Consider the following 17,943-nt stretch of genomic DNA (forward strand, 5'->3'; position numbering starts at 1 on the left):
GAGCGGCTGGACCAGATTTGCAGCTCTTGTAAATGGGCAGAACTTCAGTGAAATTATACTTATTTATATCAGCTCCAGATCTGTCCCAATCCTGCTGTATGTTTCTAAATTGGGAAGAAGAGATTGTGGAAATCTCTGATATCTTGGGTGCATAATAGGGCTGTGCAAGGCAGAGCATGCACCAGAGTTCTTATTTTGGGAAAATCATCCAATACAGGTAAAGACCAATTTTCCATGAGAATTTCAGGGCTGGTTGTTTTCTCCTGTATGAAATATATCCTAAACAGACTATATGGGAACAGAAATGTCTTAGAGCTTCAACTGTACTGGTTCTTGAGGAGATCTGGGGAAGGTAAGATGATTATCAGTTATAAAAAGATAAGAGATTTCTACTGAAAATAAACTTTTAAGATATATGACTTTTGTTTCTTTGCTTATGCAGCTGCCTTGGGATCTGAGCTCCTGGTAAACACATTGGCCTGTTAAAGGACATGATTCAGACTGTCCCAGATCCAGCAGCTCACATCAAGGTTAGTTTCCTGTTTATTGTGAGTCCTCAGATGTTTTGAGAGTGATAAAATAAAAGAATATGTATACATGCTGCAGGTTTTCTTTCATGTTTGTAAGTTGTGCTACTGCACAACACTGGCTCTTTTATTCCTCAATATTTAGTTCCTATTGTCTGAGTTAGTCCTGAAGTCTTTGTTGATGACACCTGTACTGATGTGCTCTGAAGTACGTAGATATTTTGAGGAGAACTTTTTCTAAGATTAAAATCCCATGATCGTCCTTTAATGTTTGGTATGCTTGATGCAATATACCTACTTGAAAAATAGTGAATTCATATGTCCCCAGTTCTGCTCCAGTGGCAAACATAAAGTTCAGCTGGAGAAGGAAAATGAGCATAATGCAAAAATTCAAAGCCAAAGAAACATCCCATTGAAAAGATTTAGTGCATCGCTTTATGTAAGTCATAGGAGTGTAGACACTGAACTGTGCTATTGGCTTTAAAACCAAAATTGTTTTCCTACATTTCAAAAGCTGTTGCACTGTTTTTACTTTACTGTTACTATTATTATTACTATTATTGTTGTTGCTGTGTCTTTCTTATCCTTCTTCACTGAAGACTAGGAACCTGCTAGACTTAGCAGGCATAGCTGAAGATGTGTTGCTAAGAAAAGACATTTTGGAACATTCCATGTAAATAACACCATAAATTGACTGGTTTGGGGGTACTCTATTTCTGCCTTACTATTTCATCATCTAGAGGCTTTGTTTGGAAATGATTTCCTGGCTGCTTCTAAAGGAGAACAGTAATTCTCTTTTGCAAAATAAAGACACTCTTCTAGCAGTGTCTTAAGTGGGAAAAGCCTGCTGATCCTTACATACAAATAGTATGATGAAATTGCATCTTGCTGTCTAAAATACTGCTGGTGTAATATGATTGATGCAATCAAAGAAATAGATCAGCCACGCTAAGCAGGATGTAAGTGAAAATTTTTCTTTTATTCTTTCTGACTCCCTTTCTGTCTGTCTGTCTTTCTGTCTTTCCTTGTTGCATTTTCTACAACTTCTTTCATGGAGTTCTTCTCAGTCAACTGCTATCTACCAGTCATCAGCTCTCTATAGAAAAGCTCCATTTTTTCAACTTATTTTTAAGTGAATAAAAATTAAATATTATTTTAAACAACTCACTTCTCCCATTAAACAGCAGTGAATGAAAGAAACTCTTTATATAGCTCCCTAGAGCACTTTTGGATTGTGTTTAGATACTAGAATAACTGGCAGTAGTGTGAGAGCTTGTCCCTTCCCTCTTTCCAAGTTTTCCAAACCCCAGCACTTTAACAGTTTTCTGGTTCTCAGTTGTTTTTATGAAAAGAGCAGAAAAACACCCCTACCAGAAACAGTCTCGCCTCAACATGTCATCACCTGGATTTCAACCAGTAAGACTTCAAATATATGAAGGGGATTTAGTATGTCTTCATGCTGTTTAAGTGTCTGCAGTGCCAGAGTAAGAACTCAGTTTCATGCTTTCTACCAAAACTGGTATCTGAAATGTTTTTTTTTTTAACCATGGGAGTTAGAGTTTGAGAGGGTATAGCTGGGTATGCATGCATCTTGTTACAGCAAATAAAAGAGAGATGCATAAAGATCTCTGTAATTATGTGTTCAAGGGATCCTGTAGGAGCCTATTTTCAGCAGAACAGCACGTTGAAGTTGCTGTTACACTGAAAAAGGGTGCAAGGAAGGCAATTACTTTAATACTGTGTTTGAGATAGGAAAGCTAGCTAGACATCAAATCATTCACATTGCTGTTTCTGTCATTAGGGTCTGCTTTGGTCTGAACACATTCTTCAGAAAGCTGCCAGGGATGCTCTGTTCATTTAAGCTTTAAAAGTGGATGTAACTACATTCTTAAAAATCAGTCACAAGAAAGTATAATGCATGGGATGTGGGAAAGATGTGATAGTCTTGTCTATCTGTCATGGCTGTGGTGAGGCAGAAGGGACAAACTGGGTTCATTACTGTCATCTTTGGTATGGTTTTGTTTAGTTAACTGTACTCCATCAGGTAGGTCATGTGGTTTTGTGTCTTTTGATTTCTCGAATAAGCAGACACAGCCTTATTCCTGCACATTTAGATTTGTAACTTTGAAAATCACTTTCTAGGAAGTGTCTGAGTTACTAAGATTTCCCAGATTTTAAGATTTATGTTTTTTTCCTGAACATGTGCAGAAAATTAATGCGAAAGATAAATGAATATGGCAATATGAATATTCAGAGACATCTTTTTCGTAGAAAGGGCGATTTCATTTGCATTATGTGAGTTTTTGTGTGTGCTATTTTAAAATCTGATTTTCCTGCTACCAGGAGAAAATGTAACCAATCTCACAGCTCTTGTGCTCTGCTCCTGAACGAGAAATGATAAGAGCTGGATTCCAGTGCCCAGGGAGATCCTGTCCAATTTTGTGAATGTTTTGAAAGTCTTAATGTGCATGTCTTTATTTTGTTTGGGCAGCTTCGTTTCATGGCTACTAAAGATTAAGCTTTACATTTTTCACCTTGAATGAGACACCCATAATTGATATGGTGAATCTGCCTCCCTGTTGCTCCCTAATGCCTAGTTTCACCTGAGTCACAGCCTTGTGTTCTGCCCAAGCATAAAGGAAAGAAACACTTGATGTGGTCAAGAAAAAGGATCTTTATGTTTGGACTTTTAGTTCCAGTTTGGTAAAATATGGGGAATTTTGACCCTGATCTTTGAGCAGTTCCACACACATTTAGTGCCTGTGAGAGGGCTGAAGTAAGACTACTCGCATCGATAAAGTGGAATGTGTACCCAGTGGTTTGTGTGATCAGCACCCTGGTTGAATAAGGTTTGCTACTGCTAAAGGCTTAAAATAGCACCACTAGTTTGAATTAGTAGCAAACCATTAAGAAAATAACTGTTTATTTGATTTAAAACAAGACAAATGATTTCTTGCTATGCAGTGTCCCTAATTAGAATGAAAAAAAATATTTTTGGACAGTCATTTGGTCAGTTTTTAATAGTTGAAAGGGCTTGGGTACAATGCGCTCACTTTTATATCAAAGTTTGTGTATTCCCTCCCTTTTCCAGAATAAGTTTTCCTTAAACAGTCTGCACACTGGAGAGAAGTTAGTACACAGGATCCTTTGCAGCCAACTCTGTCCTCACCTCTCACTCCGCCCATGCTACTAAAAGGGGCTATCATTTTAATTGGATGCTATAAAAATTTTGATGTTAAGCATAACATTAGAGAAGATTTTTGTCTAATGTGTCAGGGGATCAAGGTCCTTTTGTCACCAATAGAAGTTTTCAAACACAGCAAAAGTGGATCTCTTACTCTATGTATACTAAGAGTTACTTCCAGAAAGTGCATCATTTTTTCTATCTTTTTAAACTAAGCGCTGCATGAATGTGCAGAATACAGTTTTCACCAGGAAGCTGAGCATTTGTTTGTTGGTCTGAATTATTTTGCTTCAGGTAGTTTGTCATTTGGAAGGTATGTAAAGATCTAGTTGCTTAGACTGGTATTATAAAAAACAACTTAAGAAGAGTTCTATCTCATCAAACCCACAAGGAAGGTTAGAGATGTTTTCAAGAAGTCAGTGGCTAGGTTGTCACTTTGTACGGCAAGACTCATTTACATACATGTTTCAATGTGACTTTCTTGTTGTTTTCTTATTCATTAACTCTAGTTCTTACAACAGTATTTACAGAAACACTGTGCAAATGCTACCTGACATGTGCATGATTTGTTTTTAGTGGTCTGCTTTGTGAATACTGACCATTCAATAAGACTTTTATTTTTTAAGGCTTAAATTCTGTTTTCAGCAGCCTCATTTGCAAAGATCAGATGCTTGTTTGACTTCAGTTAGCTTGTGCCATCACTGCAAGGGGATTTTGTGGAACCAGTTATTAGGAGAAAAGGAGTTACTGCTGTTCCTTTGGCCCTCACTGGGAGAGTAGGAATCCAGGCTATGGCTTGGAGGTAAAGAAATTACTGCATTTTTCAGGAATGGAGTCTAACCTGGGTAAATGGGTATAGTTTTAATTGAATCAAGGCTAATTTATGCTGGTGGAAGATTTAGTCTGTGTATATTTAAGTGGTTTGATTTTTCTGTTCCTTGGTGATGATTTTGAGATCTGGGATGACTGAAGAGAGGTGAATGGCAGCAGCTGAACGGAGGTGTTTATGTATTGCATAGCCACCTTTTGCCTTGTAGAAGTTGAAAAACAGGGACACTTTACATGCCAGATAACTTAATCAAAGAGGACATATTTTATAAAAATACTCAGAGGGCATCAAACACTTTGAGCCAAATTCAGCTGGTCTGTGTCCATATAACCTCATTTGTTCTGTAGATGTAACTAGAGGTTGTTGCCCTTGAATCTATCAAATTGAGGTTACTAAATCTGAAAGCTGTACCTGATATTGCAATGAAGGAAAAACTAGATTCTCTGAAGAAATAGAAGAATTACTCCACAACTGTTTCTGAAAATTACTCCTGAATTTAGCATTTATGTGCCTAGTCTATGAATTAGGTGGCACATACACATTTCTATGCACAGCATCCCGTGTTGTCATTGGAATTATTACAAAACCAAACCTGATCCCAGAGTTCCTTTATTGGCCAAAGAATATGTTGGCTTTCAAATTGTGGCAGTGTAGAGATGCTGCTGGATGTACCTAATCTGTTGTATTACGGTTAAATCTGATTTTTTAAACTGGTATTATTCATTAAGGAGCATATTCTGGGTCTGATATAATCTGTTATTTTTCCTGGAATTGTAGAGTCTCTAAATAGGATCCAAGACTTCATCATGCTGGGAGTTTTGCATGTACAATACAGTCTCTGCCTGAATGGGCAAGGGGAACAAGAAGGGAAGGAGGATAGAATTAGTATTATCCTCCAGGATAAGGGGGATAAACGCAGGCTTTTCCTCCCACCTCTTTTTAGGGTCTTGACTAAGCTAGGAGCCTAATCTTTGTGGATGCTTTGCATTGCTAAAGCACTTCTTTCATTGCTTATGAAATGATATTTGGGCAGCTCAGCTAAGAGTGAGAGCATGGAAATCTGAGCCAAAGATACAAAGAGCTTTGCCCAGAGTCACATGTGAAGTAAGCTAATGGCAGACACATTGCAGCATAGTTGAGTAGGCGATCCATATGGAGTATGTAATACTACTGTATCACAGTATGTCACCACTGGAGTCAATTTGATAACATACTCCCATCCCCTCCAGAAAATACGGAATAACTGCTCCTGATAGTTGTTGGCTAATGAGCCAAACCTCCCACAGGTATGAATTAGTGATGACCCTGTAGATGTATTGCCCTGCAATGGCCTCTAGCTGTGAGCCGGTGCCTTTAGTCCCAGTGCCCAGAGGTGAACAAACTACTGTGGGTTATCTGGGCTGCAAACTTGCTGCCTGACAGCTGATCCAGGATAACTGCTGCATGCAGGCTCTCATCTCGTGGGTTGCAAATGTCCCTTGGTGACAGATGTGAAAAAGCATCAATATCAGCAGTCCCCAAAGCTGCTGTTGCTGAGTAGCTGTAAGTCCCATCCCCTTTGCTTACCCCTCACTGTGTACTTCATTCATTATTCTGGCAAAACTTTAAAAGCTCTTCCCCTGCATTTGTACTGACAGGGCAACACCACTGTTTCAGTTTCACTATGCTTCTTACTAATTATGTGAGCTGGATCACAGTTGCTAAATTTTGTTTGAATGATAGCCATGGTTTACTCTGGGTTCCCATAAAATAAAGTAACTGAATTTATTATGAATGTGGGTGACACTCCTCTGCACCAGCATTCACCAAGTCCTCAAAGCGCCAGGTTTAAAATCTGGTGCATTATTTCCATCCTCTGTCAGCATACATGAGTATGCTGTAATAATGCCAGAATCTCTACTGTATTTGAAATCTAGAATCTCCTTATATGCAGAAATTTTGATTTACTTCTCAGACATTTTGAATTCTGGATTGTAACCAAATGATTGCCATAGAGTTTATTTGAGTAAATTCTTCTTTTTTCTTTCTTTTTTTTTTTTTGTTTGTTTGTTTTTGGTTTTTGTTGTTGTTGTTGTTGTTGTTGTTTGTTTTTTTTTTTTTCCTTGAACTCTACGTCCTTTCTCTCTGCCTGAACAAATACCTTCTTGCTAAAGGAAAAGAGAGATAATGGCTTCTGTGTACTATAATTGATGAACTTTCAGCAATTCAGAGCAAATCCAAGATTGCTGCCAACAGCCAGATGGGAAACAGTGTTAATGACATGTTCAAAGAAAAGTATGTTATTTTGATAGGGGCTAGTCTAGAAACTTTAATCTCTATTGTTCTGGAGACTAATGGCATGGATAATTCCTTAAGTGAAGCCGTTTTTAAACAAAAATTATCTTTTTCATAAGCAGGAAAGAGCAAACTGAAGAGTACCAAATGCATTTTCAGTGCTCTGGCTGATATATATGTGGATTCAGATGTGTTCAAAACTCATTTCTGAGTCTGCCAGATGGTTAAAAGTCTGGACATTTCTACTGCTGATGGGTAGAAATCATAAAATGAATGGTCCTGGAAACCAGAGCTAGGGCGGCAATCTGAGCGTGGGGAGAAGTTACAAGAAGAAGTTGGGAAGGACAAACAAGACAGACTGGAACAAGGACAAAAAGAGGACAAAAAGGCTTTGGGGAAACTGGGAAAAAGATTCGTCCCCTTCCTCCTCCCCTCTAGAGCCTGGAGTGGGACGGAGGGCTCCCAAATCACAGTCTGGTTTTGCTGCCTGTAAATCTCCCTCAAGCCCACTGCCAAAGTAGGTGTCTCCTCCTTCTTAGGTCCTGGCCATCTGGCAGATGAGGCCAACAGCTCCACGCTATGTTTCATGCCTTCAGGGCCATGCCTTTTGCATGTGGCGGCAGTGAGAGCACTAAAGGGAAGGGGTGCAAGAAAGTTTTCCTTGGGGGGCTCCACCAGCACAGTGCTTGGGCAGCCTTAGGACTCCGAGAGGCTGTAGTGACAGTCTCCTCCTTCCTTGACAAGTGGTTACAGAAATCACCTGCCTAGGGCTATCCTCACACAAATACATAGTGCAAATGCTAAGGATGTACAGAGATTATCTCCCAGTGAGTCAGAGATTACTGCTTAATGTGCATTGGACTTGCATTTTACCTTGATCTGGCCACAGATATCCCAAGCAATGGGTCATCTTTAACCTTTCTCGAGAGATTATTTCCCATGACTCATTATCATGAAGCATTTCCTCATATGTAGCCACCCTGCTCCCCTCTTTGACCAGCCTTTGTATATCTGCTCTTCACAGATCCAAGCTCCTTTAATTTCACACTGCTTTTGCTCCTCCTCACCTTCTTAAAGAGGGAGATTTATAGGAGGAGCTCAGGGGAGGTTGCCAAGCATCCCACAGCCTGCCTGCATTAGTTCTGGTCACAGTCCGTTTCAGGCGATGGGGGACAGGCAGCCTTCCCCCCATCACCACTGCAGCTGCATCCAGCCCTGCTGTCAGCTGTACTTGTTGCTTGGTCACGAATCACCACTGTTGTTATCCTTCTGGCAACACCTCCTAGAGCTGGAAGGCATACTCCAAGGGCTGTTGCTCCTGAAGCCCACAGACAGGGCGAGATGCTTCCCTTGGGCTTGGTGATGTGTTTCCTCTGCACATGACACTAAAAAATTCATCTATTTTCTCTCTCACTCTCCCTCCTCTGTGTCTCTTACCCTACCCCCTTAATTTATATCTCATATTGTATACTTTGACTGACAACCATCGTCCTTAAATCCGAAACCCTACTTCATTATTTCCTACCCATATTCTAATCTCCTCAAGAGTATTTTGGACTATTTCAGCAGTCCTGTTGGTGTCCCAGAGTTGACTTTAGGGTGTAATATCTTTTGCTGATGTGCTATTTAATCCCCTTCTTTAGATTATTAACACAGACATTACCTCATAAAGTTATGGGCGTTTGATTAGATACCTTCCACCAACTTGCTATTTTATCATTTGCCATAAGTCTTTGCCTGTTATTCTGTAGGACATTTAGAGACACTCAGTGTTCTTTCCCAAGCCAATTCAAATTCTTGCTGTGAAAAGCATTTCTTCTTTGGATCAAGCCAATGGCCAGTATTTGGGTATTTCCAGGCATGTTCCATTGGAAAGAGAAACTGATTCTATACCATAGGTGTATTCTTGGTGCAATTTTTTTTTTGTTTTGTTTTTTCTGTTAGTTTAAAATGTGCATCCTGTCCTTTTTGCCCTAGAAGAACAGAAAGTATGACAGGACCACCGCTGTCCCCCCTAAATTCCCATGCCTGTCTTGCCAGCGAGCCTTGTACCCAACAGGCTCTATGTGCTTCCTTCACTACTAGGTCCTTCTCAGAAGTACAGCTTTTTGCTGCCTAATAACCTGCAAAACCCAAATGTCACCCTCCAGGTTTACAACATGGTTAAACTCAGCTAATGTGGGTGAGTTTTACCGAATTACATCCCCTACATCCCCAGGCCAGTACTTCTGGTGCTTCCAATGTCTCTTTTTGTGACATGAAAGGGGTCAATTTCTTCTGCTGCTGAGACCTGAAAAGAGTGTTTGGCATGTACATTATATATTTCATATTGCCTGTGATTACCTTGGATCAAAGATACACTTGCTGGCAGTTATTATCACCTCCTTTCAGAGCAGCAAAAGTTTGGTAGGACACTATAACCTGCTATTTCAAATTCAGCAAAGTAGCGCTCAAAAGGAGGTAGATAAATCTGTGGTGTGCTGTGAATCTTCCAGGATGAGCTGACATAATTATTTGTCCATACTGCCTTGGTCATATATAGAGATTTTCCAGGAACCCAGAAACCTGGCAGATGTCAGGGCAGTGAATAACGTGGGAGGAATCCTGCAAACGTGAGAAATCCTGTGTCCAGCACGGCCAGCCCTCGGGCTGAGCACTGCCTGTGCTTCTCAGATAGGTGTTGGAAGGAGCATATTGTGGTACATTGGCTTAAATCAATGGTAATCTTGCTGCATCAGAAATCTGAACACGCACCAAGTGTTGCCACTGCCCCTAAGGGAACAGCTGGGAATAGGAGAGGGAGCTTTGTTCCCAAATATGTAACCCTTTTTACCTCTGTGCTTTATGTTTTCTACTCTGTCATGAGGCCTGGTGTTGTGAACAGTAACACTCTCTTTGTGCCCTCTGGGGAGGAATAGTAGAGTAAGATGCGATAACTTTGAAATGGCAGATGATCAGGAGTGCCTGAAGATGTGCTGGATGAGATGCTCACCTAACCTAACTGCTTCTGGTTGGTATTTACTTTAAGACATTTCTGGGTCCCCTCTTTAGAGAAGGGGAGAGACCTAAGTTAGGAAGGGGTGAATTATTCTTGGGAAGCACCCATGTCTTTCCACTGTTTACATGGAGACTCTAGAGTAGTTACATTAAGCACAGAGGGACTCGCAGGTGGTTCTTCATTAGATGGACTAAATTCCATCTTACATGGCATATCCTCAATATGTAACACAGAACTAGGGATACACCCAAGCCTTTTCCAAATCCAAAAGCTATATAATAACATCAGAATGTCATTTTACACAAGTGTAGTAATCCTTTGGAAAGCAGGGAGTAGATGGCAGGCTGCACAGGAGCAGCCATGTCCCAAACCTGAGTCTGGATGTCAGGGCAGGATGGAGGTTTGCATGGCAGGACTGCAGGTGATGTCTGAAGACACTTGGGGCACAGTCCTTACTGCCTTGACAGCAGGAGACAGACTAAGCCACCTTCCTCCCAGCCTCCAAGCTTCCTGGCAAAGGAACTTGTGTAGGCAGGGACTTGCCACAGAGAAGATCTGGGGCCAAGGGCTGCAGAGCACAGCATGCTGCATGGCATGGGCCTGGCTGTCACATGTGTCCAGGTCTGGGACAGCAGAGCTTCCCTGCCCAACATTTACACTAAGAGGCCCTCAAAATGAACTCAGAATGAACAAAAAAAAAAATGTTTAAATCTTGAAGCGGAGGCCCACTGAGAATTCAAATTCATCCACTTAGAGAAACTAAAGGAAGCCACCTACTCTTTAGTTACAGCTTCAGAAAATCTTTCCAATTCTGTCCGAATTGTCCCAGAGCTGCAGCCAGTTGGCTAATGGTGCAAGAGACATCTCAGAGAAGTTATTAACTCAGACAGAGGAAAATATACTTTCAGTTATTACATGCTAATAAAGCACAAACTAAACAAATTTAGGCAACAGAAGCAATTATATCATTAAACATTTAACTGCAAGAATGATTTTGAAATTGATAATAATTCAAACCAAAGCATGCACACAAAGAGGAAGGGGGAGGAAGGTAATTTTAACAATTGAATCTAATCAGTGCCTCAGTTCAAATGCATGGCTATAAATGTCAAAATACGTAATATGTGATGCTAGAACAGAAGCGGAACCAGAATGGATGAGCATTCCTCACTTCCTCACTTGACCAGACTCCTCTAATTGGGAGGAAGTTAAGCACATGGAGTGGGGGAACTTGGTGAGCTGGGTTATCACCAGAGCTCTCTTTAGATACCACTCTGTGTTCCTGACCAGCCTTTCAAAACTGGCAAGAAACAGTGAACTGAGGCAAAAATTTCAGACTCGGCCTCCTGCTTGCATGAGCCCTTCCACATTCTGCTGCCATCACCTGCAAAGGAGGATAAGCTGGATCCTTACTGAATCACGAGAGGGCCACTGTGAGGGGATGGCTCCCCATGAAAGGAATGGAGAAATTCCCCTCCTCATCTGAAAAAAACTGTTTTCTGTTGCTCTTCGAATTGCATTGGAAGGAAGGGAGAGACTGTCATGGGCTGCAGCAAGGTGGGTTTGATGAAGATCAGTGCTGTTGGGGTGCAGCAGCATGGGACGTTCTCTAAGCTGCAGGGTTGTATTTGTTGTCAGTTTATGACAGGGCTGCTCCCTTTGAAAAAGTATAAATCTTAATCAAATAAAACTGATGTGCTGCCATATTTACCCATCTCACATCTCACTGGTTGTCCTACATCATGTTTGAGCATATAAGTTACATGACAGAGTTATCCAGGGGTTGCCAGCTGACACAGAAACAAACCCTCATGTTAAATTGCCTGCAGATGTCCTCTTCCAACTCCTGTAAGGAACTTCTACCAGTTCTCTCTCCTTCTCTTTTTTTTTTTTTTTTTTTTTTTTTTTCGTGTGTGTGTGTGTGTTAAATAAAAGCAGCAGAAGAGGGGGAAAACAATCTCAGTTGAATCTCTGTGCTAGTGCCTCTGTTTGCAGGACAGGAAGCCTTAAGAAGACAATGCAATTTATAGGCAAGCGCAACAAAAAACCCTGTCAGGATTTTCATGAACTTTAGTGGACCAAATGAGTCGTGGTTATTTTTAAAACCGAAGCTGACTGCATAATGCCAAGTCTAATGCTGCCAAGGTGGGCTTTTCAGAAGATTCAGACCTGAGGAGGTGAGAAGATCTTTATGTTCTGTAGGCTGTAATTTATTTGATACTAGTATATATGGCTTAGAGTTTTGACTAGACATCCCTTTTGTTTTGATACTGATCTAAAGAAATCAGGATTTTATCTGATGGATTTAACTTCTTGTTCTGTGTGGCAGAAATCCCCAAGTAAGATTGTGACATTCTTGAAAACATTCACTGTTTTCATTTACATAATTAGGAATTTTTGTTTTGGTTTTGTTTTCATTGTATGAATTTGCTGAAGTTTGTGAACTTTTTGCCTGGCTGTCTCCCTTTTGTTGGGGAAATCACAGAATGTTGTTTCTTTTTTCTGGCTGGAGGAGCATGGGCTATTTATGCGTAGTTTTAAAATACGCTTTCTGTGAGTGCTTACATGTTCCTCTCTGCAATGTGATATTTCTGGATGATCAGTCTAGCCAAAAGCAATTGCAAAAAGGTTAGTGGAGAGCAGGGCTCCCATTTAGACACCTACATGAAATACCAGCCCTTCAAAAGCTGTGAGTGCCAAACAACTCCCACTTGGAACAATGGAAGCAGGTGAGTGCCGACAGCTTCCGAAAATCTGGCCTCACATGGTTTCAAAAGAGATTGATTAGCAAGTCCAGCAAACATTTTTTTTTTTCTCTGTACTTGCTTAGCTCTGTGTGGAGAATATGAGCTGCACTTGGAGCGTGCTCAGCAGTTGCAGGTGATGCACAAGGAGGAAGGTTCCTCCTGGGAAGGAGGAGTTCCAGGTGGGTTGGCAGGTAGGCGGGTGGGCAGTCAGCTTTTTGCCAGGCTTGCTTCAGGAGAGCTTTGGTCAGGAGTGTTGAACTTTGCTAAGCAGGTAGAAGGAAAGCCCCAGAGAGCTCCCTCTGTAACTCCTCCACGTGGATCTTTTTTCAGTAAGAAAACAAAAGTAGTTTTCCCAGTTGTGTTAAACTGCTTTGGAAGTGACAGAAACAAAACCAGAAAAGGCCACTCTGACATTACTGAACTAGGGATGTCCAGATGGGAAATTATAGTAATATAGCTTGCATTCAAACTTCATGTCTTGTGTAACTTCCATGTGTAGGCAAAGGAGATAAATTTGCTCTCTGGAGCTACACACGCGCTTCTTTCTTTTGTTTAAGCCTGAAACGCTTTTCTCTTCCCCCTGTGATGATGGAGTGAGGTCTGCAGGAAAAGTAGGATTAGAAATTAATGTTTTGGGAGCTCTATTTCTGTACTAAGTTATCTTTGTGGCTTTCTGAAATGTTTTTTTTTAATTCTATCACAAATCACCAGCCATTTTTTCAGTAAAGCAGACCTTTCAAATATAAAAACAATAGAGCTGTGCTAAAATGAGGAAAGATTAATTCTGAAAATCAAATAATGAGTTTCAGCTATTGTTGCTTTTTAAACATGGTAAACAGGTTGGGGACCAATATGCTTGCAAATGACCTAAGTCTTCCTTTCCAGTGGTAATCCGTATTCTTTTGAAAAGCTAATAAAAGTGGTGTATGAAAGAAATTCCTGGGGCACTGCAGAACTCACCCTCCTAGGGAGAGAGCCAGATGTGCCGGTTAATAACCTAGCAAGCATTCAAAGCCAGGGCAGTAACCGCTTGGTATCACCTAAGCCAGACGTTCTGTGTCGGTGCAAGGCAATATCGCATACTGGTCACATTCGCAGCACAGAGCTGGAAGACATGTGCAGTCTTATTAAAGGAAGGGAAAAAAAAAAAAAAAAAAAAAAAAACAAGGAAAAGAAAAGGAGGGGACAGGGAGAAAGAGAGGGAGACAATGTGTCTGTCCCGAGAAGCAGCAGAGTAGCAGACACACTCCTCCACATGTGCATTAGTCTGTCAGCCTGGATTCTGTTACCCAGATGTTGGGGTGGATCCTATGGCAGGGACCACGAAGGAAAAGGCTTTTAAAAGAAATCATATTTCAGTGGTGAAATTAATGTTACCAGATTTTTCACATGCAATCACTAGTGTAATTTTTCAGAATTCCTTAGTAAAAGAACAAATTATAGATTTAATTCTTTTTACAGGCTTGTTTGGCAATGCCTCTTCCAAACACAAGCATATGTGTGTGAAACTTGTCAATCATTTTTAGAACTGAGCTGCCTTAGAGGAAACAGCATGTTAAAATTGTTCTCAAACCAGTCCTACTGAATTGAAAATTGTTTGTGGAGGGAGTCCTGAAGTCCAATGGGCCTTTCTCAAGGCCCCACCCCTCAGCATCAAACCCTTTGAGAGCTTTGGCCATGACTTCAAAACAGTTCTTATGCATAGTAAAAACATATATATTTGCAGTGGCAATCAGACTACATCAGCATCAAATGAGATTTTTTTTAAATCCCAAATTTAGTTTCCCAGGCACAGCAGAAAAATAAATTACTTATGGCATTTATGGTATATTTGTAACTTGAAACTGATGGCTTCATGTTACTGGGCATAACGTGTGCAGCATATAAACAAACACTGCACAAAAAGACAAGTCCCAGCTTTGTCTCTTTGACACTTTGCCTCTGTGACCGGGATCCCACAATGAACGCCACATGTGTATTTCTGCTGAGCTCATGTTTACATTGAGCTCGGCTCAGCCCTGTGCTGATCTTGCCCACGTGTGGCAGGATCAGAGTGTCTGATGGGAAAGGGGGGTGCGGTGATAGGAGACGATGTACGTGCCTGTCCAGCCGTGGTCATCGCAAGGGGAAAGGGAGAGCATCTGTGAATAAACATTTATTTGAATGTGTTAAACAATGCGGTTGTTGTTCTTGCCTGTAAATTTTTCATGAAGCCTCGGGAATGCAATATTTACGTAAAAAGATGGTGATATGCAAATTTTACTGAATCTCATATTCATGGCTGATAAGGAGTCACTGCTTTCAGCTATTGCAGAAAGCAGAAAGTGGATATATGAAAACTTGAAGAGTGGATGTGTGACTGTGTTGCAAATAGAAACAAGGCAGTTTTATATCAATATTAGTACAGTGCCCTTTGGAAGCAGTCTGGATGTTTTTGTACATAATTATGGATTCAATAAAATTGTAAATTTATAGGCAGCTGGTGTATCTTTTCCCATGTTGGAATAGTATCAGCTGAATAGGTCTTCTGAGAAATCTCATTTTGTAGTTTTGGTAAAAACCAGACTCACAGATGTAGATTTCTTTGTGTCATTTCACCACTGGGTGTGATCTTGACTCTGATGTGAATCTCAAAAGTTAGCAGACCTTGGCAGTTCATTCTTGCATCTGCCACACAGCGTACACGGGGAGGTGCAGCACCACCTAACCAGGGTGAAAAAAAAAAACAGTATTTTCCTTCCTGATGCAGCCTGGGTGTAATTGTGAGTGCCCAGCAGAGATAACCAAGGTAGTCGAGGCCGGGCCAGCTTCGGTGCTGCCCACAGCAGAAGCACACTGGCGCGATGCTGACGGCTCGCTAGTTCACCCCACTTGGCCACCGCACGGTTTGGATTCAGCATCCACTCTTGCCCCAGGAGAGGGGAGGAAGGGGTCTGTGGCTGCCTGCCCCTGCCCTGCGGGTCCTCGAGGAGCTGAGTGTTATCTCGGACACCCATGAACCTCGCAGTCTGCCCCAGCATCGGGTGCACGCCTCAGACGGGGCTGGGCTGAGAGCTGCCGGGGCTCCGTGGGCGAGAGCTTTCCAGGCAAAGCAGCCCGTCATCGCACACTGCAGTTTGTCAGAGTGAGAGCCTTGGAGCCGGCAGGGTGTGATTCATCCATCCCAGCAAAGTCTCTGAGGCAATCTGACATTATTCGGACTGATATCATTAATTAATGAGGGCTGAATGTTATTCTTAGACACTGGATTGAGTATTAGGTAGAGAAGCCTATGAAAGGGCTCTTTGATTTTGGAAAATTCCTATGGCACTGTCAAATTTGCTAACAAAATTAAATCATCTGCCAACTTTCCAAGTTAAGGAGCACATCCCTTCTGAAGGCTTGACTGAGTCTCCTCAGTGCCTTCTTGGGATCAAGGGATTATTTGATTTATATTAATGCAAAACGAAAATGATAGATAGCCTCCAAACTCCAGTCATATTAAATCTATCAGGCGGGCTTTGGAGAAAGCGTTTTTGTTTGTTTGCTTCAGCACAGATTTGATCCTCCCACACCGTTGTTTGGCTGTGTTTGGCTTAATGCACTCAAGGTGGAAGGGAGCCAAAACCCAGAGCTTTTGCGCAGCCTGGGTGTTGGTCACTGGGTTGTGCCTGGGCTTTGCCCCTCTGCCGGGGTGACCCGCAGCCACTCGCAGCAGGAGTGAGGACCTGTTCAGGCAGCTGTGGTTAACTCAAACAAACCCCAAATTTAATGAGGTTTGGGTCTGGTCTTTAAAAATGTCAGGTGCTCATGTCCTGGGGCTGGCGCTGCTCATCCCTCCTCCTGATGCTTTTCCTCCCCAGAGATGCCTCTTGCCCCGGTGCCGGTTGGCCACCCACTTCACAGACCTTGCAGGTGTCCAGAATTAGCAAAGCCTTTGCGGGCCTCTGGCGGCAGATATATAAATATAATGCTGTCATTTAAAACCCCAGCCCTGCGCGGGAAGTGTGGCGCACATGTGGGCCGGCCGGCGATCACACATGGATTTCATTGCAGCCCTAATAATGCTGGGGGTGGGGGGGAGAAAGGTGAGGGGGCTGCCAACAGGTCAGCCCCCCCCCCCCCGCCGGGTTTGTCTGTCTTGGGGCTGCTCCTGGTCTTCGTGTAAACAGAGGAGTGCCCAGGCACAGCTGGTTCCTCTGTTTGCTGTTGCTGCCATGTTTTTTGGGCAAAGAGGTGACATCCGTGGCCAGCTGGTCTGCCTGGGCGGCAGGAACTCATTGAGTAATTGCTGCATGGAGCCCTAATGCTTTGTGGTTGAATGAATGTGCGTGTTATCCAAGGTAGGCACTTTTGGGATGATACCCGCATGGTGATAGTAATCATGTCATCGAGCATTCATCTGCGCTGTGGGTCTGGTTTGTCTTTCAGCTGTAGCACGTTGTCCTCAGGGCAGCCACTGGAATACGTGTGCACGTGTGTGCACTCACACACGTGCATGCGCACACACACACACAGAGCTGGCCACCTTAGACAAATAAAGAACATGAATGCTTACCATTTGTGTGTGGGGGGGTGGGAAAATAAAAAATCTGTTATAGATTGTGCTAATTATAAAGAGGTTTGACATGGTACCATACGTTCAGCAGCAGAAAGACCTGAGTTATTTAAGTCCCCCATTTCATTTGGTGTGGCCTGTGTCCATGAACCAGGCTGTAATATATAATTCTGGCTGCTGGAGTGAGGATTTTTTTAGGGATGTGTTTGTGACTTGCTTTAGATATCTGCTCTAAAGGCGCCCTTAAAGCATTTTGCTTCCATTGCCAGGATCAACAGACGAGGTGCTGGAACAAACTGATAAATTAAATAGCAGCAAGTTACCCAGACCTGATGGTATTAATCCAGGAGTTGTGAAAGGCCTGAAGAATGAAGTGCCTGAGCTGCTCACAACAGAAATGTAAGGACTCAAGGGAAGTGGAGAACTCAGGAGTGACAGTCTTTGTACTTACTTTTAAAAACAAACATGAGAGCAGTGCTGGGAAGCACCTCCAAGCCTTACTTCAGAGCAAAAATAACACCTGACTAGTTGCATTAATAAACAATGGCAAAGTTATAAATACACCTCCTGCATCAATGATATGAAAGAGATGGAGTGGGATGTATTTTCCAAAGGAAAATTGGAAGCCTTTGTTGTACCATAATTTTTAGAACGTACAGAAAAGCGGATTTGGAAGAACAGGTTATTATTTTTTAAAAAAGCTAAAGGAGCTTGCTTGTCAAGGGAAAAAGTGACATTCGGTCACCCATTAAAAATGGTTAGGAAAGAGAAAATAAGAAGGTAATAGTAAACATTCAGTTTTCAGCCTGGCACCCAAGATCAGCAGCAGGATGTCTTAAATTGCATC

General features: G+C 42.0%; 1 protein-coding gene across 2 annotated transcripts in view; it reads left to right on the forward strand.

The window, feature by feature from the left end:
* The first annotated feature begins 442 nt into the window (after window positions 1-442).
* The window catches only part of ERG (ETS transcription factor ERG), a 107,751-nt gene continuing 90,250 nt past the window's right edge, over window positions 443-17,943 (forward strand). For both annotated transcript variants that reach the window (XM_033011379.2, XM_033011381.2), the window contains exon 1: window positions 443-530. In XM_033011379.2, coding sequence (XP_032867270.1) covers window positions 492-530 — 39 coding nt within the window. In that variant the 5' untranslated portion in view covers window positions 443-491. The remainder of the gene's footprint in view (window positions 531-17,943) is intronic.

This window comes from Tyto alba, unplaced genomic scaffold (assembly GCF_018691265.1).
Source record: "Tyto alba isolate M040663 unplaced genomic scaffold, T.alba_DEE_v4.0 Super-Scaffold_14, whole genome shotgun sequence".
Lineage (NCBI taxonomy): Eukaryota > Metazoa > Chordata > Aves > Strigiformes > Tytonidae > Tyto > Tyto alba.